Below are 27,753 nucleotides of genomic sequence, written 5' to 3'. Positions count from 1 at the left end.
TAGTCCTTCCTCAGATTATCTTTTGTAAACATTTTTCCCTAGTCTGCCCTCTGTGTCCTGTCTACCTCTTTAAAAATTATATGTTTTACATCTTCTGTGTAACCCAAGCTGGCTTCCCACATATACCCTCCTGCCTCAGCTGCTGAGAGCCGTGTGATTACAACATCTGCACCACAGTTAGGCTTGTGGGGTCCTGTCTGATTTGTTTCTGTATCCCTGTCTGGCAGAAGCCCCACAGACAGTTCTTGTCCTGAAGCTCAGTCCATTTCTGAAGCCAACCAGTCCTCACTAACTCACTACTATACATGAGCCTCCTGTCACTTGTTTTCATTTTTGGTTAGAGTTACTGTTTATGAACAAAGTAACCTTCAAATGTGAGAAGGTTCTACAGCCACCAGCTAGTTGCTAAGCAACCACCTCCTGTCTCATCTTAGTCCTACTGGATGAGCTGCTTTTAAGTTTTCAGTGTCTCCCTTTCCCTGTTTCTGATGGGGTCTCACAAAGCATACAACGTTTTAAACAAATTCATTTCATAGTAAAAAAGCAAAAGGGAACAGAATTTATATATATTAATATATAATACATACCATATGTATGCATAAAAAGCACATTTCTGTAAATCTGAGGGTCATCAGAATGGATGTGAGGAGAAAGCTGGGATAGAGAAAACACTTCACTCAGACACCATATCACACCAGTAAGGCTCTTAACAACTAGTTTATTTTAAAATAGACAAACTATTATAGAAAATAGGAACATAGTGATTTGAATGTATAGTTTTAACCGGTACAAAAACAAAACCAATAGTGCAGTGTCTGCAGCTTTAAGAAATCTCAATGCAGGATCTCTGAAAATTCCTATGATTCTGTCACTAATTCTAACTTGAACTCACTAGCAAAAGACCTAGAAGTATGGTAAGCCCTTGACCTAAAACCTAAGAAATCTGTGTGATGATCATGCAAAACTTAATGAAGAAATGGGGGAAGCTGTCTATTGCTTTTGTTATCGAGATAACTATCAAACTAGTAAAACTGAAACTAAATTGAGGACAAAATAGAAATTTGTTTTCTAACAAGACCAGATTTCTTTCCAAAAAGTAAGGAGTTTAGAAAAAGTGATTTTCTTAAATGCTAGCTGATGCTACCTTAAATATCACCTATTTTAAATTATACCATCTCTAAATAAGTTAATCCCACAAGATAATTTAAATACACCTTTAGGTGGAGGGGTGAAGGGAGTGCCTCTTTTTTCAATGCAGCGATTTGAATCTGAAGCTTCTGCACAGCTGAATGGTGTGGCTCTGAAGAAGCCAGAGTTATTAGACCAGATTGGCTTAAAAAAAAATAGATACCTGCCAGTTCAGAAGACCCTGGAAGACGTGTACCATTCCAGAGAGAACACAAACATCCCCAGATGGAGAAGAACAGAGTAAACTGTTGAGATGTAATTAGATGCTTCCACGAGGAGAAAAACTGAAGGCTCCTATAGTTAACAGTCTGCTTGTAGAACACAAATTAATTTGTATCTTGATTCTTCAGGACCCAGAAACATTAGAAAGTGCACTTGGGTTGTACTGTACTAGGGTCCTCTGAAGCACAGTTGTGGCCAGACTTGACTTTCAAGTACTACATGGGTACTTATAAATTCAGTGATCTGAATGAATAAAAGAAAAAAAAAACCTGGAGTATTATCACTAGTCTTCAGTTTAAAGTATGGGTTGGATGAATAAAAGGATCAGTTCTTAGAGGGTCTGAGGTATGAAATCTGTGTCAGTAGTAAGAGAGTATCATATGTTCATACTTTTTTTGCTTGTATTTCAAAGGTAAAATATGTGAAACAAACACACGGCACATTAGATTCTAATATTAAAATAAGTCCAATGTGTAGAAATTAGTACTTTTCCCCAGTTTGTAACAATCTGTTTCAGTAGAAGATTCAAGATAATTTGGTTGAGTGTGGACTGTCAATCAACTTGCATTTGGAAGACAAGACACATTTTCTAAGGGTATTCACGTTAAATTAAAAAATACATATAAATTAATAAAACCAAGAGCAAACATCACACATGTGCCACGAGGAAAGGCAAAGTAGTCAGCCAGCCGTGAGGAAGTCATTAGGCCCCTTCCCAAGGCAGCCTCACTTCTGAGGGCAGCAGGCTCATGTTGGAAACGCACACCATCTGCTTTCGTATTTTAAATGGCATGATCTGCACAAGATTCTCAATCCTGTGTACTATCAATTCTACACCATTGATTACACTGAAGGGGCTTACGAATCACCCACACAAATATTCAGCTTGTACCTGCACAGTTTAGATCTAGAACATGAGCAGAACCTGGGAACTACAGTCACATCCATGAGACACGAGTTAGGTGCCCCCAGGGTCTACAGAGTCCAGGGTCCTGAGATCCTCACTTTTCCTCCTTGTTGGAGATATCCATGCTGTCATTCATCTTCTGCTTTTGCATTCGTGTTCGAGTAGAAGCTGGAAAAGCAACGGGGAATATCAGTAGTGCTGAGGATGCTGGGTAAGTGCGGCAGGGGTAACCTACCATGTCTGCCATGCTCAGTTTTTGTGGTTCTGCACATGGGGTCTGGTGGGGTAGGCTGGGGGGCACATAGAACTTTGAAAGATAATATATAAATGTATTAATTCATATTAAGTGGTTAGCATATTTAATTTTGGTTCAAACAACACACTTAAGGGAAGAGGGCTTTAAAAAGTAAGTCAGAAGTACAGTTCTGCTGTGTGCTTTCTACGGCAGCTGGCATGCATGTCCAGTGCCTGCCTGGACGTCCTCGTCATCCTCACTGGCACTGCCTCGCACAAGCTCCTAATACTTGTACTTTTTCTAAGCCCTTTCTTTGCCTACTTCTGGATCTTGCAGCAGCTATACTTACTACCACAGCCACATGCCTAGGGCAACCAGAACACATAGCAAATATGGCTTTCTTACGGCTATTTAATTTTTTTATAGTCTCGTAATAGTTTAGAGTGAAATTTAATTTGTCATAATATTCTAAAAATAACATTCATTTTATTGATTTATTGTGTATATAAGTCTCTGTCTGTTGCAGTGCTGAGAACTTAACTCAAGACCTTGTACATACTAGGCAGCAAACACTGCCACTCAGTGACAACCCCTCACCCACCATTCTAAATTGCTGTCACACTGATAGACCTGATCCTAATTTCCAAAAATCTGATTTCCAGTAATGAAAACCTCTGTTTGAAACTGTCTCAAAGCTTGGAGATTAAGAAGTTTATCAAGTCCCTAGTGGTTTGTGTGTGCTCTATGGGTGGCCTTAAAGTTGTCTGCATACCACCAGCACTGACTGGACTCAGTGGATATGGAAAAGGACAAGGAGATAAAGCTGGGAGTGCAGTTTAAGGGGAGGAGCCTGGGAGAAGTAGGAAGATGGGCAGTGAGGGGAGGACATCATCAAATTATATTGTACACATGTATGAAATTTCCAAAAATAGTATTGTAGAGTACAGATCACCATCAGTTGAAGAGTACTCAAAGTGCTCTGACCTGCACTTTGTAGAACACACTTAGTCTACCAATGTGTGAGGTAAACTGTATACTCTTGTTTCAACTACTTTTTAAATGCATAAATAAACAACTCTACCACTTGAAGGAATAATGTGTGGATTCCTTCAGAGTAAAAAGGCTTTCTTCAGTGAAATCAACTGTTTCTTCCCGGTTTGCAAAGTGAGAGAGTGAGAACTTACTCATTTCTGCCAGTTTCTGTTGGAATTTGGACTCCGCGGGAAGATGTTTACTGCAGATTGGGGGGGGAAAAACACATTTCAAAAGCATGCATGAAACTTCCTGGTAACTCTGTTGCTTTCAATGACAATTTATGATATTATTTTGGTTTAATTTCAAAAGCTTCTAAGTGATCTAAAGAAATATGTCACAAATATATGATCTTATACATTTTTGGTGGTTCTTATAAAGCACAATTTAATATTTTCCAAGAGTAAGAATTTTTAAATTTAATGTTAAAACTAACAAATTTATATCTATAGCTGTGCAAGTCCATGTTTAGACTTCTGACATCTAAGTTGTCATGAATCACAGATGGCAGATTTTCACGGTGCTTTCCACTGTACCACAAGGTCTCACTAGGTAGCTCTGGCTGTCTTTGACCTCTCAGAGATCGGCCTCCTCTACCTCCCAAGTGTGGGGAGTAAAGGTATGGGTCACCTTGGTCCACATCCACATCTACTCTCTTTAGTTGTTCTCACAAAGTGGAGAACTGCCAGCACAAGGCCTGAGGGGACTCGGGACAGTGCTGACACTGGCTCTGTGCCCTGCTCAGCGACCTGGAGCAAGCATCTCCATGGTGCCTACCTCCCGTCTGCTTCATCGGATCCCTCGATGTCAAAGCGCAGCTTTTTCAGTGGTTTGGGGGGGTTGCCGCCTTCAGCACTTCTTTTGAGCACTCTGTCACTATTACACACCATCTGGTTTATTTTCTGGAACTTCTCAGATGTCTATAAATTACAGAGTTCTTACTTTAAACCATTAAATAGCAACATTTTGAAGTTAGCAGCTGCAAATTTTATTTTGAGATATACTAAAGTTAGGCAGAAGTAACCTCTTCATTTTAATTCTCTCCCTTACTGGACTAAGTGACAGGTTTTAAAACAATCAGCATAACGATACCAGTTCTGCCTTCATTGAACACCCATTCCTCCTGAATTCTCCCTCTTTCCCAAGCAGCTCTGACTCTCTGTCACCCCGTGCTGCCAAGCACTGGCTAAGCAGATGGCCTTGCTGGGACTCAACACATGAAACCAAGGCTCTTCACAGAAGCAGTAAAGATGGATCAGATTTCTAGAACTGAAATTACAAAGAAAAACACCTTTTTTAAAAAAAGTTTTGATTTAGAGGGTTACACAGCAAGAGGGAAGGCCACAAGGAGCTGTGATTTACTTCCTGAGTGCTGTGTTGACATGTCAGATGTTGATATATTACAAATCATCACTGATAATGGCATTTGTTGAAATGCTGCTAATTTATAAAGGCTTTTAACTTGAATATTCAAAGACTCCACAATTTTAGTCCAGGCAATATTACTAGACATGTGACCTTGGTAAGACATGCCAGAAGAGGCAAAGCACCTGATCTCACCCAATAGATAAGCATGTGGTATCAGTCTGTCTCTTAGCTTCCATTTCAAGACTATCTCAGGCATGCATATTACATGTTACTTGAACAAACACATGAAGTCAGGCGTTCAGACAGAGGTTCAATATGGCCTGATTGGTGCATCAGATAGGACCAGCTCCATTTAGTGAAAATATATTTAGAATGCATATTCAACATGACAGAAGCTAAGTCCCATGGCCTTAGTAATATGTGGATGACTAGATATTTTCTCCATTGTTTTACAGGCTGTAGTAAGCAAAAAGTTTGATGACCTGTTACATATCTGCCTTGAGGTGTACCTGCATGATTCCACAGCTCCTTTGTGAAGCCCAACAGCTAGCTATAGCCCGTCTTGAATCAGATGTCACAGCACTGAGTATTTGTAGAATGAACTTTTTTTTTTTTTAAAGGAAGCTCACGCTGTTTTTTTTTTTTTAAAGATTTATTTATTTATTATATGTAAGTACACTGTAGCTGTCTTCAGACACCCATATGAGGGCATCGATCTCATTGTAGATGGTCGTGAGCCACCATGTGGTTGCTGGGATTTGAACTCATGACCTCTAGAAGAGCAGTCAGTGCTCTTAGCCGCTGAGCCATCTCACCAGCCCATAGAATGAACTTTTACATTTCATTTCACATACAAACTTCAACCAACAGCTAGGGCAGTGGTTTTCAACCTGTGGGTCAATACCCCTTTGGCAAACGTCTATCTCCAAAATTATTTATTACAATTCATAACAATATCAAAATTACAACAAAATGATATAGCAACAAAACTAATGGTATGGTTGGGTCACCACACCATGAGGAGCTGCAGTAAAGGGCCGCAGTAGTAGGAGGGTTCAGAACCACTAGTGTGTGTTTTCGTGTGTACACCTGGGTGTTCTTGCTTTCTCCTCTCTTCCTCTGTTTCCTTTTTCTTTCTCTCTGTTGTTTTCCCCTAAAACAAGATTTATGCTATGTAGCCCATGCTGTTCTACACATCGCCATGTTGCCACAAACTCCTTCTAATGTTTTTCTCTTTTTTGAAACTAGATGTTGTTCATACAATATATTTTGATCAGTTTCCCCTCCCCCAACTTCTGAGATTCCCTCCATTTTCTCCTCCTCTGGAAATTATACCCTTTCTGTCTCTTGTTAGAAAACAAACAGCCATCTAAAGGCTAAAATAAAATAAAACAAACCAAAATATAAGACAAGACAAACAGAAGAAAAAGAGTCAAAGACAAAGCACGAGGTGCACATACAGATGCAGGGACACAGGTCTGTACACAGAAGAATCCTCTAAACATAAAACCAAAGCTGTAATGTATAGCCAAAGGGGGAAAAAAGCCCTATGAGACAAAAAGGAACTTCCAAAGATGCCATTGAGTTTGTGTTGTGTAAATTATCTACTGCTGGGCTACACCCTTAAGTGTAGTTTGTATCCTCAGAGACTCCATTCGAGAGAACTGATTTTTCATTTTCAAGTAGTCACAAATTCTTGATCTTCCTGCCTCAGTCTCCCAAGATTACAGATATAAGCCACTGTGCTTGGCACATCATGAAGCTAATTATTTAAAAACAAAACTGTATTTATTACTGTCATATATGTGTGCATACAATGTGTGTGAGTGTAAGCATGTGTACTGTGGTGCACACATGCCAATGTCAGAGGACAAACTTCAGGAGTCAGTTTTTTCCTGCCACTGTTCATGTGGGGTCTCAGGACCAAACTAAGGCCACTGGGCTTCTGCAGCAAGCGCCTTTACTCTCTGCACCATCACACTACCTCAGTTCCTTATTGATCAGAGAAAGACTAGCACCGAGAGGAAGCAGAGGGAGTAGGCGGTGAGGGTGAGTGAGTCCATGACCGAGTGTTAGAGCGTGGGATGGGTGAAGGAGGCCAGTGCTAGAGCCATGCTGCTGAGGCTGTGCTGCTTCACTTCAGGACCTCCTTGTCAAACCACAAGTTACTGACTTTCAGAACTTCTGTAAACATTTATATGAGATTATATACATACATGTGGTATCAGAGAAAGATATGTGGCCTTTGTCTTCTGTTCTTGTTCCTAAAACCCTTGGAACTTCCCAAGCGATAAGGAAGATAGGGCCATCTTTTGTTCTAATAAGGAGACTCCAGATAGGCCCTTAGATAGTATCAGTATGGGGTCAGAAAGATAAGCCCTGGTTAGAAGCTGGGGATTTTCAACCATAGTTTATAACCTTCAGGGTGGGGAAAGTGGGTAGACATGTAGTCAATCAACTATTTGTACAAAATACAATCCTTTAGGATTAGGTTTAGAAGAGCTCTGGAGTTGCTGACTCCATAGGAACAGGTTAGAAACCCCAGTGGACCTCACCCTATGTGTCTCTTCATCCGGGTGCTCATCTGTATCTTTTGTAATAAACTGCTAATGGTCAGTAAACCATTTTCCAGACTTCTGTGAACATTCTAGCAAAAAGGGTCAAACTGGAAAGGAAAGATATTACAGGGATTCCCTGTTGGCCAATTTGGTTAGAAAATTGGTATATATAACCCAGGAACTTGCCACTTATGAGTGGTACTTGGGAGAAGTTAATGACCTGAGTCCTGGAACCTGTGGGATCCAAAGACTATTGGGTAATCAATCAAACTGAACTGAACTGGATGACACCAGCTATGCATACAGAGTTGGAGAATACATGGTTCACTTTAGGAGTACTGTGAGCATAGAAACACTTTATGTGTGTATATAAATGACTATTTACATGTATATTACATAATCTCAGAGAAATGTTTAGAAAAAACTTGGAAGTCTCCCAGTTATGAATATTACTCAAAGCTAAACCTGATTTGAAAATAAACCTGAGACAACCAAAAGGACCTATCTAGGTAATAGCGCCTTTAAGCTCGAATTATGAAAGTCTTCTGTTTCTTTTTTAGCTGCAGTATAAGTCACTGATGCCCATACAAGATGTTCACAGAACACTAAATAAAGGATGATGCAGGAGCACACAGCTCTCGTATCATGCTCTCCAGTATATTTTATATAACATCCCACGACACCATTGTTCATATAAAGAAATACTCACCCCAAATGATTCACCAATTGAGACCAAGATTCTGTCAAGTTAAGATAAGATTTGAGTTAGTTGTGAGAACAGACACAGACTGTGCAGATGTGCCTAGATGAACATGGGTACATCACTCTCAAACACCACAAATCAAAGGCTCCCTGTCCCCAGAACCACTGACACCTGATACCCATCAGCAGATTGTTGTACTAGTGCTAGTGTGATTAAGACATAACAAGTAAGAGGGTTTTCTGTCTGTCTGTCTGTCTGTCTGTCTGTTTGTTTTGGTGCTGAGAATCAACCAAAGCCTCAAATATGCTAGTCATGCATTCTACGACTGAGCTACACCCTCAGCTCTCTTAGATTTGCAACAAGAACTGTTTGCAGAGCATAATTCTGCCACAGCCCACATTTAGAGAGGAGTTTTAGAAAAATTTAAGATTATCTTTACTTAGTCCTTCATAAACCAACAAATGTAACTTCATCATAATTTAAGTTACATTTGATACAAACTTACATGTCAATAAATAAAATGTAAAAGACCAGGAAGATGGCCCGGCAGGTAAAGGCACTTGTGGCCGAGCCTGATGACATGGGTTCAGTCCCTGACACTCATGGCAGGAGAGACTAACTCCAGCAAGTTGTGCTCTAACCCCACAAGTTCACAGTAGCATGCATGGCACACATAGATACAATAAATATAAACCAAAACAACATAAAAACTGTCTGGTGAGGTGGCTCAGCAGATATAGGCAACTGCTGCACACCTGGCAACCTGGGTTCCATCACCGAAACCCACATAACATGTACTAAGGACAGACTCCAAAGCTGTCCTCTGACCTTCCCACATGTGTATGGCATGCAAGCCCCATTCACCCCAGTAAATATAATTTTATAATGTATGCTTATAAAGGAATCATCAGATTTTAATTAGGATTTATATTGGTATATAGTAAATGCTACTGTTATGTATCCTATAAACAGAGACACTTATTCCATTTGTCTTCGTTTCAACCACATTACGGGGATTGAAACCAGGCTTTGTATGTGTTAAGCTAGAGCTCTATCACGAAGCTATATCCCAAACCTTTTTTGACCTTTTAGTTTAAGACAGGGTCTCAACTGAGTTGCCCACCAGGCCTTGAGTTTGTGATTCTCTGGCTTTAGCCTCCTAAGCAGCTGAGATTACAGGTCTATGTCACCAGACTCAGTTATAATTTATACTTTTGATAATTAAGTTGAAAAAATATTTCTATATGTAGCTCAATAAAGAACTAGTAGCTATGAAGATTTTATTATCTTCCATTTCTTTGGTAAGTGACATCCTTCCATGTATATTTGATTAATCAGCATACCTAAAACATGCTGCATGAACAGAATGCTATGGTTCTCTAAAGCCTTCTCAGTGATATGCCAATTAGGATGTTCATGATGTGACTTCCCCATCCCACCCCCGGCTAAAATGAGCCCCAATTCATGCTGCGCATGTTGTCTCACCTCTGTACTTGGGAGACTGAAACAGTGTATTTGAAGCTACCCTGGGCTACATATTGAAAGATATAGTTTCAAAGAGAAAAAATGTAAGAATAGCAATTAGGGGGATAGGAACTGGGAAGAGGGGAGGGTAGCAATTGGGATGCAAAGGGAGTAAATTAATAAATTAGTGAAAAAAGAATAGCAATACAGAACTGATTTTGATTAAGATAAGCAAACAGCCATCATTATAATCCTAATATGGATTACTTATCACCATCAGAAATGTCCTGAATATACACTGCCATGTCACGTGGCAGCATGGGACTCTGTAAATTTACTTAAGAAGACATGGTGTGACATCTTAGCATGTTACACCGTGAGCTGAGGATACCTGTACACAGATAATCAGATACAAAGAGCATCATTCAAATAGAGAGGGATCTGGATACACACAGGAGCCTTCCACCGTATTTCTAGTTATATTTTACTTCATATTTTTCTACAAAGTTTGAAAATTTAATCACAAGTATGCATACTAATGTAATTAAATGTACTACACAGGTATTTTCTAAAAAGCTAATAAAGAGCTTCTTCTCATTTGCTTTTCTTGCCCACCAGGTACAAACTACATGTACTGAAAATTGCTGCTGAGACGGCATTAATTACATTAGTTAATTAAACTTCTACTTCATAAACACTCAGCCAGTTTCAAGTAGCCGATAACATATAATTAGTCCAGTGAAAGACTTCAAAGCCAGAGATATGATTTGTCATTGTACAGAATCTTTCATCTGAGAATTTAAAACAGCTTCAGGTTCATTTTGCTTGAGCCACAGTGTGATTCTGTAACAGTAATGTCCAATGAAATAGAAGAAATCCACCAGCAGAAATAAGAAAGGTGGATTTTCTTAACTGACAGTAATCTATGCTTAGTAAGATATCTTCATTTAAAAATATATTTACTTATTATTACTGTATAATCTGTGTGTGTGTGAGCAAGCTTCTCAAAGTCAGAGAACTTCTGGAAGCTGGCTCTCTATGTTTATCCGGGAATCAAACTTAAGTCATTACTTTTGTGTAGCAAGTACTTTTATAGGTGGTACATGTTGCCAGTCCTGATGTCTCCATTTTCATAACAAGCAAAATACTAAGATCCGTAGAGTTTACAGTAAATTTTGAATAAAGATTCTGGGTGTAATGGCACACACCTTTAATCCCAGCAATCAGGAGGTAGAGGCACGTGGATCTTAGAATATGTACCCTGCCTGGTCTACTTAGTAAGTTCTAGGCCAGCCAAGGGCTAAATAGTGAGACCCTGTTTAAAACAAACAAACAAACAAACATGTTCGCCTAAAATGCTCTACTTTGATGGCTTATAAAAATGTTAGTATTTTGAGGCACACGTGAATATTGGTTCTCAAGCTGTACACAGCAGCGAGCTTAGCAGCTGGGCAAGCACAAGTGATACACAAGCCCACCCAGGCACACACCTTTTCTTTGCCCCCAATTCTTTTCACACATTCACTTAATACACATAAAGAAATCAGACACCCAACAGCCTATCCTGTCTTGAACTTTAAGAAAGCTTTACATTTTCATGCTTAAATTGTCAAGTTCAGAGTATTACTGTTTCCAGCATTCCCTTAAAAAGGAAACACCAACCTTGATCTTGGAGTCATTTTTGTGGGTGTTGGCAGACCTTCTGACATTTTATAAGGACTCTTTAGGGGTGATATATAGATGTTACCTCCAGGAATCCGTAAGGGTGAACTAGAAAACTTGTAAGGGCTTCGAGGAATGTGAGGTATTGGTGACAAGGTAGGAGGCTAGACCCAAAACAAAAGGAAAAAAGATAATTGATGTCATGTTTTGGTGGGATCCATCACTTGTCATTAGATTTTTCCAATTAAAGAATGTTTTCAACATACCCTGGTGGAGGCATACTGTAAAATATTTGTTTTTAGTCTCTGCATGAAAACTGAGTTATAGAATACTATAATGGAATCAAACTCCTCTTCTCTGATCAAAACACGTTTAAAGGTCTGAGGAAAAAAAAACATGTTAAATAAATTTAAGAACTTCTCTTTAACTTTTCTTTTAAAATAATTGTACATAGTTTTATTAAAAACCACATCTTATACAGAAAACAATAATCTACAAAGGCTCCCTCAGACTGAAACTATAGATACTCTATTTTAAGTGAAATGTTACCAAGGTGATCCAGAGAAGGGGCAGCCACAGACAGAATGCTGACCATTCTACAAGGAGTTAGGCTGTGCTAACCAAAACCAAGCACCACCACCGATACTATAGAGATAACATTCACTGGCCTGGAGCAGCCTTCAACCCCTCATCTACTGGTTTAGAACATGTACACCACTCTTTTGCAAGAAAAGACATTTCGTAAGTAGATTTTGCAGACACTTTTTTATTTGTATAAGCAGGGTCTAGCTATGTAACTTCATACTTGTGATATCTTCTTCTCACTTACCATTCTGAATAGGAATTATAGGTCTGGGATACCAGGTCCAAGTTATGTAAATGTTAAGCATGTAAAGCTAAAGAAATTTTATGGAGTACTTCTGTTAAACAATCTATATAACTAATTTAGAAAATAACTCCAAATATATGAGTAAAACCAAACTGGTTTGTATCACTTTCCAAAAATACAATGACAGACTGAAACAATAAACCAGGATTCACTGCTGCATTCCACAACAGTATGAAATGTGTGTCAGACTAAATGTGTTTTATCATGATAGCATCACTGTAGGAGAGGAAACTAGAGACACAAAATGGATTTGCAGTGAAAATTTTATTATGTCTTTATAAGGATTCACTACAGTGAATTTTCCAGTGGAAGAATAAAAACTAATATGTCAAACTTTATTTCAAATATCCCAGTTATTATTATATACAAATATAGTGTTATTTATGAACATCAACTATGGATTTGGTTTTCATAGTTTATCATAGTTTTAAAATTACACTTCAGTTACAAATAATTAACCAACATTATAAAAGTAAATAAGAATATATGATCTCTACTTAACAACTGAAGTAAATTATGAATACTGACTTATTTTTCAGTCTTACCATGAGAGACTACCTACCTCCTGGACAGCATGAGGAAGATCCTTGTATGCAGTTACGATGATTTTGAATTTGAGGTCGATGTTCTTCACCTTGCAGATGCCGTACATAGAGCACATCATAATCTAACGAGTACGTGTGACAGAGGCAGAAAGGACTTAGTACGTTACCTTGCTTTTTAAAGTATTATTAAAAGAAGGAAGTTTAATTTCTTCTGAGCTTTCTCCTTATTCTGAGGTGTTTGAAAGTCTATGAAAGGTGTTTAATCAAAAAATGTGTCTTTACAGAACAAAATGCAAGCAGCTAACTCAATTACTCATGACTGACTACCAAGTCTGTAAAGTACCCTGACTTTGGCTCCAGTTCTTTAGTTTGTATTAAAAGTGTTGAAACTTGAACAAACTAACTGTATGATTTACCCTGTTTTAAGGTTGTGTGAAAAGTTTCAAGCTATCGAATGCTGTGATGTAATAATCTGGGGAGTAAGGGAGTGCTGCTGACAGAGACTTACATTGCTAACGGGGTTGGATCTGTGATCTGAATGGAGGGTAGATCTGCTGTATTGCTCTATTTTTATTAGAATGTACCCTTATGATAAATGGATTTTCTATATGGTATCTTTTAATAAAACAATGTTTAAAATGCAAAACTAAGATTTGAAAATGATTCTCTGGGGCCTTAAATATCAATTTTTTTAAACGTGTATGAACTGTTTTGACCTGATTCAAGTATTCATCATTTCTGTAACATTTTTGCCTCATCTGCTAAGACCAAAGACTTCTACTCCCCGTCCCCTGCTCAGTGCCTGATAACTACGCTTCACACTGACAGTGCCACTGAGGATGCACTATACCAATTCATAGTTTTCTTCTACTTTAAAATCTTAAGTTTCACTCATAACTCTGACTTGCAAAAAAAGATATGTATTTCTAGGAATCTGGACTTCTCTTTTATAGAAAGTGGTAGGAACGTAAAATAATAAATATCTATTTAAAAACATCGTGTACTGAAACTTATAACTTATATATGTAAGTCATAATAATTTTTTTGCTTAAAATATCATTCTTGATGGGAACATTACCAATCTCACTGAAATAAGAGGATTATATGAGAATATTATGAAAAATTATACACCGCTAAAATAACTAAGATGAAACATAGAAGTTCCTCAAGCTATGCAGAATGCCAACATTGACTTAAAAATTAAAAAACTAATTTTGAATTATTAAACAGTAAGTGTTCACAAACAAAAGCCCATACCCATGGGACCTCATTGGTGAATTCAGCAACATTTCAAAAAGAAAAAAAAAGACTCAATATCAATACCAATTCTTCAAAAATTCTTCTGAAATTAGAAGTTCCCAACTAACTGTATGAAGCCAATATTTTGCTGATACTAAAATCATACTGATCAACAAAACAATGAAATAAAAATAATTTCCTTTATTATTAAAGAGAATAGAACACACAGGAATATAGTAAATGAAATAAATATAAGACTTGTATTTTGAAAACTATAAAACATTATTGAAAGAAATAAAACCTGGGAGGGTGAAAGGGCACTGCATATGTATGAATTGAAGACTTCATGCTAAATGGCAACATTTTCCAAACTGATATATTATTACTCAATGCAACTTCTTTCAACATCTTCAGAGAAAATGACAAACCCATCCTAAAACTCATATGGAAATTTAAGTTTCAGGACAGTTAAATTGATCTTGCAAAAAGAACAAAGTACAATTGTGTCCCTTTATTCCAAAAAATTAGAATGCTATAGTAACTAAGACAGTGTATTCTCACCAAAATAGCTACATAGATTAACAGAATAGAAATGAGTCTCAGGAACAAATAAATATGTGTACATGTAAAAATCAATAGATTTTCAATAGCTAGTCAACAGAGAATAAGAAGGTTCAAGAGATGGTATGGGGATGGGTATAGCTCAGTGAAGTGTTTGCCAAAGTAAGAGGCCCTAGATTAACACCAAGGAGAAAGAGAAAGAGGAAACATGAGGGAGTAGGGGGGAGTAGTGCTAGAATAACTATTTACTCCAACACCAAAATGAAGTAGATGCCCTCCCCTGCACTCTTGCAAAACTAAGGCAAAGTGGAATGAAACTTAAACAGAAAACTAAGAGAACAAAGCTCTTGGGAAAAAGAGGTCTTGATACCTTCAAACTTGACAATATTTTTGTTTATACATCAAAATACCAGTAACCAAAACAACAACAAACCCACCAAAGATGACCTGAAGTTTCTCAGAGGATAAAACATTTTCAGAACATGTATCTCATAGAAAAAGATAAATGGCCGGGCGGTGGTGGCGCACGCCTTTAATCCCAGCACTTGGGAGGCAGAGGCAGGTGGATTTCTGAGTTCGAGGCCAGCCTGGTCTACAGAGTGAGTTCCAGGACAGCCAGGGCTACACAGAGAAACCCTGTCTCGAAAAACCAAAAAAAAAAAAAAAAAAAAAAAAAAAAAAAAAAAAAAAAAAAACCAAAAAAACAAAAAAAAAAAGAAAAAGATAAATGGATTGAATCTACAGAAATTTACAGAAAAAGAAAGTAGATTTGTGTTGTTGAGGGCTCTTAGAGACAAAAGAGTCTGTTGGTGTGATAAAATGGTTTAAAATAAAATAGATTGTGTTAGTAGCTTTACAACTCTACAAATACACTAAACCACTGAATTATACATTTAAAACATATGCTTTGGATGGTATATGAATTACATCAACAAACTGTTACACACTCCTCCAAATGTTGTTTGTTGCCACCCTTAAGAAGAGAAAGGAAGCTAGAATGGACTGTTCTGTTTATAAGCCCCACTGTCCTTCCCCTCCCTCCCTTCCTGTTTTGGAGTCTATGATTCCTTTTCAATCTTTCTTTGTTACTAGGATTAGAGCACCAGTCCTTTGTGTGTGATAGGCAAAGGCTTCTCCACTGAGCTCCACCACCAGATTTTTATTATTTGACTTTGAGACAGGGTCTCACTAAGTGGCCAGGGTGTCTTGAACTTATCATGTAGTGCTGGCAAGTCCTCAAATTAGTGAGTCCTTAGCCTCAGCCTCAAGAATAGTTGTGATTACAGGCATATATCATCACTCATGGTTAGATAGTTGGCTGGTCCCTGGCTCATATCATTTCCACAGTAAAATGAAATCTAGCTTATCACAATAGAGAAAGGGTCAATGCTAAATGGGTTATTTGATAATTTTTAAAAATATAAATAATGTTTGTGTCATTAGTTATTAAAATATATAACTCTAATTTGTAAGAGCTATTGCAAAAAATGTAAATGGTATCCAACAAGTAATGATATGTATATTATATAATGTATGTAAAATATATTACTATTAGCTATTCACTTGACTCTAATCCTTACATCAGTACACAGTTAACACTAAGCAGGAAGAAACAATGGTGAAGTGACTGACTTTCTTACCTGGTCCAAATGTCGGTCCCTCATGAGCTCATACTCGTTTTGCAATGTATGCTGAAACAGAGTCCAGATGATGTGCTCTAGCTCTGGGTGGTCAGACAGAAGGCGTGCACACAGTGTATTTAGTCGGAGATATGCTAGACGGTACACTGCAGACAGAAGGGGAATGGAGCATGTTTACTGTTCATTCTCAATTATGAGTGGATTTTTTTTGAATCATTAAATTCCTTTATAATATTGTAAGTAGTATTTAAACAATAGCCTAACCTCTAAGGCTATTTTCCTTAAATAAACGATTCCTAGTATTAGCAGTGTTATATACACAAAGCTTACGCTCAGTAATACTTGCTGAATTAGCTCTTATGTTATGAAACCAAGGCAGAAGGGAAAGGTCAGATGATCTTGTGAAATTAGGCAAACAAAGTAAGATTTGCTTTGGTCTTTTTGGTAATTACTCAGCATAGGTGTTGGAAATTTCCATTAACAATATTAGAGACAGTATTTTTTAAATAATGGAATTGCAAGTGATTATTCTTTTTTCCAATCCTAAAAGAAAAAATTCATACCATGCATTTCTCTGTAAATACCAATGAAACATAAACTTGAAAACTGTAAACTGTTCTGGTGTAAAATGACTGTGACAGAAAATTTGAGACTACCACTACAAATACAACTTCTGAGCTAAGGAATCTGCATTTTCTACAGTTACTTTACGTTTACTCATGGTTCAAGTTGTTCCTTTACAGATTTGCATAAACGGAACTCTTCAAAGCTAACAATTTATCCCCAAAGGCCATACTTGAGAAGGGATTGTTAAAGCATCTATGGCCCTACTGTAGATTTCTGAATGAAGCAATCTAGGTGGTATCCCTAATTTCCTCACCTACACAACCACAGAATGCTGTGAGACTTGATTAGTAGACTTCTTAAATGCCCTGAACATCCAAGAAATATGTCTGTACTTGGCAATATCACATTGTATTATCTAAACTCTAGAAACGCACTTGAAAAGCAAAGTAGATTAGTGAATTTCCAAACACTAATTTGAAGACAAAACAATGGAAGCAAGAACACTAAGGTCAGCCAGGCGGTGGTAGCGCACGCCTTTAATCCCAGCACTTGGGAGGCAGAGCCAGGTGGATTTCTGAGTTCGAGGCCAGCCTGGTCTACAGAGTGAGTTCCAGGACAGCCAGGACTACACAGAGAAACCCTGTCTTGAAAAACCGGGGGAAAAAAAAAAGAACATTAAGGTCAAAATATTTCTAGTGCTTACTATATGCTAGCCCCTGTTTAAAGCATTTTATATGCGCTGATTGCCCCCTAACCCCCATAAGCTAACATTATTGGAGGATATATTACCATTTTTTCATTTATAAGCAAAGAAACCAAGGCATAGAGATATCAAATGATATGCTCAGTGTCACATATCCTAAGTATTAGAGCTACAACTCAATGTAGTCCATGAGTCCATGCTCTTGAAAGGGATCTTCTACTGACCTTTTTTGTAAAACAGGGAAAGGGAGGTAGATTTCAATGGCTTCTGAGTATGGAAGGCTGAGGCTGCTTGTGTCTCTGTATTTGCAGCAGAATTTACACGTGTAGTGGAAGTTCTTTTCTTTGGAGATCTTAGAGGAGAAAGATACCTAGATATATACAAAGGATAAGTGTTCATTTCACACCCACACATATACTTACTCCCACACATGAATTATGTTCAATTATACTCATGTATTCAGACACATTTTACCTATTTGATCTAATATTCTATACCAAATACAAGCTGGACAAGCTAGCTTAACAGGAAAAATATGCTACCTTTCCAAACTCCCATGTCCCTGACTTTCCTTTACTTACATAACTGACAACTGTAAAATTATTTAACTTGTATAAAAATCCAATTATGTAATGGATAGTACTACTTGATCCTCAAACCTTCTATAGCTAAAGCAGAATGCTGGATTCCTTCACCTAGTCTTTCTCATCTCAAACAAATGTTACTATATCACATCTAGTGTGTTAAAGTAAAAAAACCTAGAAATGAAATTTAAAATTCCTCAATTTTTCCAGTTCCTGAAATGTGCTACAAATCAAGTTAATATAAAACCTGTTATACAGAATACCCACAACACAACCCACAGGATTCAAGAAGGTTAACAAGCCAAAGGACCCAAGTAAGGATAACTCAATCCCACTTGGGAGGGAGAAGAAAGCAGTCATGGGGGCAGGAGAGGGAGGGACCTTGGTAGAAGAGGGGACAGGGCAGGGAAAGGGGAAACATGATCAGGTAGTGGGGAGAACAGGACTAAAGCTCTGAAGGCCAACAGAAAGATGGAAACAGGTAACCTTTGGAGGTGGGAGGTGGGGGGCCTTCTAGAATATACCGGAGACCTGGGAGGTGAGAGACTCCCAGGACTCAAAGGGAGAAACCTTGGATGAAACAGCCAACGGTGGGAGAAGGAACTCGTAGAGTCCACCTCCAGTAGAAAGACAGGGCATCAAGTGGAGGGATGGGGTTGCCATCCCACAGTCAAAACTCTTACCCAGAATTGTTCCTGTCTGAAGGAACTGCAGGGACAAAAATGGAGAAGAGCACGAGAGAAAGGAGGTCCAGCAACAGGCCCAAATTGGGATCCAGTCCAAGGGGAGGCCCTGGGCCCTAACACTGTTAGTGATGCTGTAGTGTGCTTGCTGACAGGAGCTTATTGTGGCTGCCCTCTGAGAGGACCAACAAGCAGTTGAAAGAGTCAGATGCACCGGGCAGTGGTGGGGCACACCTTTAATCCCAGCACTTGGGAGACAGAGGCAGGTGGATTTCTGAGTTCGAGGCCAGCCTGGTCTACAGAGTAAGTTCCAAGACAGCCAGGGCTACAAAGAGAAACCCTGTCTTAAAATCAAAACAAAAAACAAAAAACAAAAAACCAAAAAAAAAAAAACAAAAACAAAAAAACCCAAAAAAACCCAAAAAGGAATGGATAGGGTTTCTCCTCAGCCTCCACATACAGCCAAGAAGCCTGCTTCATGATTTATGCCGGGCAGTGGTGGCGCATGCCTTTAATCCCAGCACTCAGGAGGCAGAGACAGGTGGATTTCTGAGTTCGAAGCCAGCCTGGTCTACAGAGTGAGTTCCAGGACAGCCAGGGATACACAGAGAAACCCTGCCTCAAACAAAACAAAACAAAACAAAAAAGAGTCGGATGCAGACATTAGCATCAACCAATGAATAAATGCCTGGGACTCCTGTAGTTGAATTAGGGAAAAGCTGGAAGAAGCTGAGGAGTAGGGAGGTCTCATGGGAAGACCAGCAGTCTCAACTGACCTGGACCCCCAAGATTTCTCAGATACTGAGCCACCAACAGGGCAGCATACACCAGCTGATGTGAGGCCCCCAACAAATATACAGCAGAGTTCTGCCAGGTCTGGCCTCAGTGGGAGAAGATGCACCTAACCCTCAAGAGACTTGAGGCTCCAGGGAGTGGGTAGGCCTGATGGGATGGGGTGGGGGATATCTTCTTGGAGACGAGGGTGGGAGGAGAAGGTATGGGATGGGGATTGGTGGCATGGGGGTGGGGGCAGATTGGGAGAGGGGATGAAGTCTTGACTGTAAAAAAGGATTAAAGAAGAAAAATAAATAAATTAAAAAAAAAACTCAATTTGTCCAGTTCCTCAAATGTGCTGAAAACCAAGTTAATATAAAACCTGCTATTTTTATCGCAAAATACATTCCAGCCCCTTCATTTCCACCTTTAATGTTTATGAAAGACCAAGATACCTGTATCCCTTATTTAAAATATTCAGTCTTTGAACTTTTCTTTCCATTTTCTTGACATTTCTTAGTCCTCAAGCCCACCTGTATTTCAAAGAGCAACTAGATAGTCTTAATACAAATGATACAAAATTGCATTTGTGTTTAAATGGTTTCTTACTACCTCTATAAAATCTTGGAATTTAGAGAATCTAGCCACAGTGTGCTGCTTCAACCTTACATTTACAGCTCTTACTATGACCCTGGGTTTCTTTCTAGTCCACAATATAGGCATTTTCCCAAAAGAGGAAAATTTTTGTCTGGTTAGTATTCAATTGCCTTTCAGGTCTCCAGTCAAAAGTCTCACCTCTATGTCATTCCATTTGCTTCACTGCCACACGAGTACACTAAACTAAACTCATACGAGTTTATTTGCTCATGCTTCCTTCCTCCAAGATGCAAAGCCCTATAAGGGAGAAGAACCAGGCCATCTAACCTTACCAGTGACTGGCACTGTTAACCTAACTTAACAAATACGTTTTCTGAATTATAGGAAAATATAAAGCTGACTTATGTGAAAATATTACCTAACAAACAAACTCATGCATGAATACACAGTCTCTGTGAGCTAGAAATACTTTGGGTGGAAGTTACCATGAAGATGATATAATAGGAAAATGGTTTATCACAGAATGCTGGATTTCTACACAGAATCAGGCAGAAACATGAAGCACGTGTCTACGAAAGGAAGTAGCTAGAGGGCTGAAAGAGCATGGAATTGTGATCAAATACTTGGGTTTATCTGTGTGCATCTTAAGCAAGTTCCCTTGTTTCCCTCATTGCTATTTTACAGATAACTGGTGCTGATACAGTATCTCCTACCCGACAGGGCTGGTATGAACATTTAGTGAAAACTGTGAATCTGAAGTATTAATGTACATGCCTTCACTAGATGTTAGCTGTCTTTTCTCTCAGCAGACCATTTCACACTAGTGATGTGCAATGGTCCAGACTACTCCACACCTATGCTCAGCCTCACAAGTAAGTTCTGGCTCTTGGGCTATTTCCTCTTGCTCTTCTAATTTTCATGTTAAAATCCTGTCTGATCATTAAGGCCTATCTAAAGCGGCATCATCTCTGTCATGAACAATTAATTTCCCATTACACCAATGCCATGTGATTCAGCAGCTTTGCACTTCTTTACTTGACCTTATTAGGTCATGTAGCTTATATTCCTAACTCTTAGAGCAAAAACAATATCTTAGACAAAACTCCAGTCCTACAATTTTTATATAGTGCTTTGAGTTTCCCTTATGGTCAAAGTGTCTTTGCGGTTTGAATGAAAGCACAATGCATTTTGACTTACATGTCTGCTGCAGTGTGGTTACTCTGGAGAGGGAGGCTCAGAGGACAAGCAGGCTCAAGGTGATCAGCTCCTTCTCCATCCTTGGACTGCTTAATGAGATCAAACAGAGGTGAATCCTGGATAAAAGAAAATGGCATTATAATAACAGCAGCAGGTATGGTTTTTGTGAGTACATGTAAAAACTATGCTTTGCTGTTGCAGGATTTGATCACACTGTGAACCTGTGATTGTGTTGTTTACTGAAAACACTTGTTTCTAGTTGTGGTGTGGCCCGGGCCTTCACACATACCTTTAGTCCCTCTGGCTGGAATACACACATGCCCTCGTACACACCTTTAATCCCAAACAATGAAAGTAAAGTTAGTTTGTAGAAGGAAGCAGCCATATTTCAAAGTGATGTCTAATTGAGTGACAAAGTACCAAATTAGAGAAAGATTGACAGAATACGATATGCCTAACTCTCAAGAGAAGAGAGAGGAAAAGAAAAGCCACATAAGAGCAGTACAGAGAGGAGGGGAGGAAGGGAGGGAGGAAAGGAGGGAGGGAGGGGGATTGAGATGGCAGAGAAAGAAGACAGACACAGGTGAAGACAGAATGAGCCAGAGAAGGAGCAGGACCCAGAAGATTAGAACAGACTGCCAAAAATAGTATGAGGCCACACAAGAGCAATGCAGTCAGAGATGCCCGACTGAAACAGTCAGCTTGGAGGACAGTTTCAGCCAGAACAGCCAATTTGAAGCAGCCATCTAGAGTTTAGAAAGAACAAGAAAAGTTGAGCTTATTCAGCAGTAAGTCTAAGGAGGCTGAAAACATTCTAGGCCTAGATTAAGATGTATAGAGGCTAGAAGCTTTCAGGACTAGGCCCAGGTTAGCAGACAAAAGCAGTAAGCCTCAGAGACAACAATTACTCAGAAGAATAAAAAGTACTTTTACACTATGTGACATGGTTAAGTACTATTAACTTTAGGCAGAATGAGATCCTTTACTCCATTTTGAAAATCTTACTTGCCAATTTTGATACAGTGTGCATGCAAACACACAAATAGAAAAAATCTTATGAACTTAAATATTCCTGCAACATGCATCTTGGCTTTTGATTTTTTTGAATAGTCACATACATATAATATGATGTATTGGTGATAAAACCAAAGTTTAAATACACAATTCATTTATGCTTCAAATATAACTTATACACATAGTGGACTATAATCTTATTAACATTTTAGTTGCATTTTTTTGTCTATGACATAGCACATGAGGTAGCAACATGTTTGAGTGTAGAAAGCTTTGGACTTGGGTTGGAAAACAGCCCAGATGTAGAGTGCCTTCCTATAGAGTGCCTTCCTATTAGAGTGCCTTCCTATGGAGTGTCTTCCTATAGAGTGCCTTCCTATAGAGAGTGCCTTCCTATAGAGTGCCTTCCTATAGAGAGTGCCTTCCTAGAGAGTGCCTTCCTATAGAGTGCCTTCCTATAGAGTGCCTTCCTATAGAGTGCTTTCCTATAGAGAGTGCCTTCCTATAGAGTGCCTTCCTATAGAGTGCTTTTCTATAGAGTGCTTTCTTAGCCTGACTAAAGCTTTATACTCTACTCCCAAAGAACAGTAACAGTTTTGGATTTTGAAGCATTTCAAATTTCAGAGCTTAGCCTAGTGATGTGAAATATTATTATAAAAGAAGGTAAAATTTAGGCAAAAGATGTACAAAATATTCAAAGAAAGTAGAGAGAAGAAGAGAAGTTTATGAGTGGAATGTACTAAAACTGAAAACAACTAATGCTTACAGATAGACCTCCAGTAAAGCGGATAAAAAAGAGAAAGCGGAGCTAATTACTGCTAGGAACTGAAAGTAGAACACAATATAAAAGATATGAAAGGTAACAGGGGACTTAAAATTTTATGTTAATAAATTAGAAACTTTAACTACATTTTAAAAACCCTGTAAATATTTATCAAAGCTCAATGAAAAATAATTTAAGTAATCTTGTCATTACTAAAAATTTGAACCAGAGCCAGACAATGGTGACACACACTTTTAATCCCAGTCAGAGGCAGGAAGATCTCTGAATTCAAGGCCACCCTGATCTACCCAGGGCTAGTTCTGGGATAGACAGGGCTACACAAAGAAGACTTATCTTGAAAAAAAAACCAAAGTAAAATAAAAACAAAACATTGAATCATAATTTAAAATTGCTCCATAAAGAAAAGCTCTTTTTGTTTTACCAGAAAAGTTTTATCAAAACTTCAAAGGAAAGACACCTTGCTTTTAGCTGACCTGTTTCTAAATTGAGAAAATAGGAACATTTTCATATCTCCTTTTATGAGTTAGTATATCACAAGAGATTACAATGATCCCTAGTGTTGTTAAGAGGAGACTGACAGAAACCAGAAGCCTGAAGTTGGAAAAATGGCTCAGTGGTTATAAGCAGGTGTTGTCTTAGAGAGTAGAGGTACCCAGTCAGATCCCAGCACTCCAATAAAGCAGCTCACAACCACCTGTAACTTCATCTCCAGGGGACCCAGCAGCCTTTTCTTGCCTCAGTGGGCATTTACCCATGCACATATTATCATGCACGCATGCACATATATACATGCATGCAGATACATACATGTATATGCATAAATAAAAATAAATCTTAAGAAATATAAATTATAATGAAAAAAAAGAACAAATTCTGAACACATACACAATCAAAAGCCATAATTAATTACATTAAATTTACTCTTATTCAGAGCACAAATGGGTATAGAAAGGACCATGATTACAAAAAAAACAGTAAATTAAGCTACTGAATAGTCCTTTTGATTAGCAAGTTACTTAAATCAAGTAACACATTCCCAAACGGTATGCTTTCTTATCCATCTTAATTTCATTCACCTCATTTCAAAAAACGTAAGGAACTAGGTTTTCTTGTTTTGTTTGAAAGTTTTATAAAATTTTTGTGTATGCATATTTTTTCTACAAGTACCCTATATCCCACATGTACATAACGCCTGTGAAAGCCAGAAGACATTATTGGATCCTCAGAAACTGGAGTTACTGATTGTTATTAGCTACAATACAGGTGCTGAGAACCAAAGTCAGGTTTTCTGCAAGAGCAGTAAATGCTCTTAATGGCTGAGCCACCTCTCCAATTCTGCTTGCTTTTGAGGCAGCGTCTCACTATACAACCTGGCCTGGCCTGAAACTTGCTTTATAGACCAAGTTGGCCTCCAACTCAGGTATCTTCCTGTCTCTGCCTGTTGAATGCTAGGATTATATTTGGGTAAGATTATTTAAATCACAGTATTGTGAATTCAGATGATGCAATGATAAGAATTTAGACACTAAGTGTCTAAGATACACAAAGTATCATATAAGTATTTGATGATACTATGGTTATAGTCTTTATAAATGCCATTTACTAATGTAAACATAAGCCAAGTTATCTAACCATCCACCAAGTGCATATGTCTATTTTGTCCTTCACTCAGCATCTTCACTTTATATCTACGCACAACATGAACTAATCATTCTCAATCATCAAACAACACAACCAAACACCCCTTTCCCCTGCCCTTCTGTGCTTGATCCTTCCTTGTCTTGGAGATTCCCAGAGCATTCAAAGGCTCAACCCACATTATTATTCACATTTGTTCAAACCTCCAGAATGAAGATTTCTCCAAACATCTTGTTAAGAGGGTTTAACTCCCACTCTGTCTTACCCATAACTGTTCCAATCTTACAGCATTGGTCATTACTTGTCACTATATTTGTTTCCTTGCTTATTAACTATCTCTATTAAAATTTAAGATTCAGAAAAGCATGGGTTTTGCCAGTTCACAACAGTTATTTCTCATGTTTAAAGCTGCTTTGCAAATAGTAGGGGCTGAATAAGCATTTACTGAATAAATTAATAGAGTGAGAAGATTAAAGTCCTCCAAATTCCTTGATATTAATTCTACTTTAAAGTAGATAGGATATGGTTAAAAATGGAAGTTTCTTAGTTATATACTTTTCTAAATCCCTTAAACATATGTTAAAACCAGGTGTGGTGGTACACTCCTTTAATCTCAACAGAGGGAGATGGATCTTTGTGAGTTCTAGGCCAGCTGAGAGTATAGCATGAGTTCCAGACTAGTTACACCTATACAGTGAAACACTGCTTAAAACAAAAACAAAATCTTTTTCCTTACAATCTTCCCCCCCACAATACTAATAATATGTATCATATCCACAAAATATGAGCATATCAACTGTTCCAGAGTGACTTTCAAAATGCTTTCTTTAGAGTAAAGCACCAAGAAATACAACGAAGTATTCTGCATAACCTAGAGTAAAAAGAAATTCTTTTCAACAGCAAACCATTAGGCTCTGAACTAAGAGCAAGCATGTGTGAAGCACGTAGGACAGTGGACAGCAAACAGACCTGCTTCCTACCTATCAGCTTTGTGTGGAGTCTAGTGGGAAGAGAGAGACGGTAATCTTGCAAGAACTAACCTTGTGATTACAAATTCAGAAAGTGCTATGAAATAACAACAAATATCTGCAAAATGAGTAAAGACTCATAGTATAGGGAATTAATACTTTAAGAGGAACTGGCAGTGTGAGAAGCAGACATTAAAAAGGGAACAAAGCATGAACGGTCTTGAAAGGAAGTCAGAATGTGATGAAAGCAAAGGATGCTTTGCCAAATTTTATAGAAAGGGAAGAGAAAGTTATAAGTGAATGAGGAAGCATAAGAAGGGCAGTTCAAAAGTCAGGAATAAATATGCTTGCACTGCTGAAATGAGGAGACACAAACTGTCTATCAATAATACTATGACTAAGATTTACAAGTAGGTTAAGACAAACATCTGGTGATGAAATGACCACAATTAGAGAAATTTCCTCAAATAATCCCTGCCTCTTAACTACAATCTCTAGGCCAGAAAATGAAAAATCACCAGATTTTTTTGCTTTGGGAATCTACTAAGTACCCTACACACACGCACACACACACGCAAGTTTCCTTCTAGTACAGCATTGTTGCTAAACAAAAATAGAGCAAGCTGGGTATGGTAGCACACATCTATAATCCAAGCACTCAGGAGGGTGAAGGACAAAAATCTGAACTATTCTGGGCTAAGAAGTTCCAGGTTATATGGTGAAGTAAGACCCAATCACAGTAAATAAATAAACTTAAAAACTTGAGCTATGGACTATAGGTGTGACTCAACGAAGAGCCCTTGCCTAGCACGTCAGACCACATGGACTCTAGTTAGCACATGGGGACATTTATCTCATTGGCCTTGGTGTCTGTTGCTTCACTTTCTAGATACATGGAGTTCACAGGATTTTATAACCCATGTAGTTTCTCTGAAATTAAGTTACTGTTAAAATCTATTTGCCTGTGGTTTGTAACACCTGGTCTCTAGTGTTTTATGTGCAGCACTAACAGATTTTGACATTTTAACAGGAATTCAGACAACTAAGCCTTTCTAAGGCCAGACCTTGAAAGTTAGATTATGCTTAGAATGACTGTAAGATTCTTCTTCACCACTTATTTTGGGGGATGGGCACAGAAGATTCAAGACAGGGTTTCTTTGTGTATCCCTGGCTGTCCTGGAACTTGCTCTGTAGACCAGGCTGGCCTTGAACTCAGAGATCCACCTGCCTCTGCCTCCTGAGTGCTAGGACTAAAGTTGTACACCACCACAGCTCAGCATCTTTCCCTCTTTTTAATTATAAACTTTGACTACTTCACTGAAATATTACAAATACTTTTAGTAACACAGATTAGAGTTTAAAGTTATACACAATTTCTTTCTATGATAATTGTGTTGAAGTTCCTTTTTAAGATTTCATTTTTCTGTTTATTAAGAATAGAATAGGGATGGCTCAGTGGTTAAGAGCACTGGCTGCTCTTCCAGAGGTGCTGAGTTCAATTCTCAGCACCCAAATGGTGGCTCATGACTGTCTATGGGATCCAATGGCCTCTTCTGAGGAGCAAAGGTACATGTAAACAAAACATAGCTTGAGAGATATCTCTACTTCCCCTTGACAAAAACCAAAAAAACCAAAACAATTATGTACCTACATATCATTAATTTGAAATGATGTTTCTTTTTTGGTAAAGCAAAGCATAGAATTAATATTAAATTTGGCCGTTGATCATAAATTCTTTTACATAGTCAAATAAAGCGAAGCAGGTCATCTTAACTCACACAATACTTTGACGACTATGATTGGTAACACAAAGAAATTAGTCTTATTTCGTTCATTACCAGAAATTACCTATGTGATTCTCTGATATTTAAAAGAATACTGGTTAATGTTTACTGAATATCTACTAAATGTGAGGCTTCATGCTATTTTAAATACATTCCTTCATCTAATACTTATATGTTTATAACATAGATACTATTACTCTATGCATTTTACAGATAAAAAATCAGAGGCATGAAAGTTAACATACAT

At 38.1% G+C, this 27,753-nt stretch overlaps 1 protein-coding gene across 1 annotated transcript in view; it reads right to left on the bottom strand.

Annotated features, from left to right (window-relative positions):
* Window positions 1–698: 698 nt before the first annotated feature.
* The window catches only part of Rb1 (RB transcriptional corepressor 1), a 136,368-nt gene continuing 109,313 nt past the window's right edge, over window positions 699–27,753 (bottom strand). The window contains exons 18-27 of the mRNA XM_028754220.1: window positions 21,319–21,434; window positions 17,708–17,853; window positions 16,214–16,359; window positions 12,791–12,895; window positions 11,606–11,719; window positions 11,340–11,503; window positions 8,220–8,250; window positions 4,362–4,504; window positions 3,737–3,786; window positions 699–2,485 (exon numbers count right to left, since the gene is read on the bottom strand). Coding sequence (XP_028610053.1) covers window positions 2,412–2,485; window positions 3,737–3,786; window positions 4,362–4,504; window positions 8,220–8,250; window positions 11,340–11,503; window positions 11,606–11,719; window positions 12,791–12,895; window positions 16,214–16,359; window positions 17,708–17,853; window positions 21,319–21,434 — 1,089 coding nt within the window. The 3' untranslated portion in view covers window positions 699–2,411. The remainder of the gene's footprint in view (window positions 2,486–3,736; window positions 3,787–4,361; window positions 4,505–8,219; window positions 8,251–11,339; window positions 11,504–11,605; window positions 11,720–12,790; window positions 12,896–16,213; window positions 16,360–17,707; window positions 17,854–21,318; window positions 21,435–27,753) is intronic.

Source organism: Grammomys surdaster, unplaced genomic scaffold (assembly GCF_004785775.1).
Source record: "Grammomys surdaster isolate TR1022 unplaced genomic scaffold, NIH_TR_1.0 125985, whole genome shotgun sequence".
Classification (NCBI taxonomy): Eukaryota; Metazoa; Chordata; class Mammalia; order Rodentia; family Muridae; genus Grammomys; species Grammomys surdaster.
Note: the sequence above shows the minus strand (reverse complement) of the source record. Positions and strands in the feature narration are given on the sequence as shown.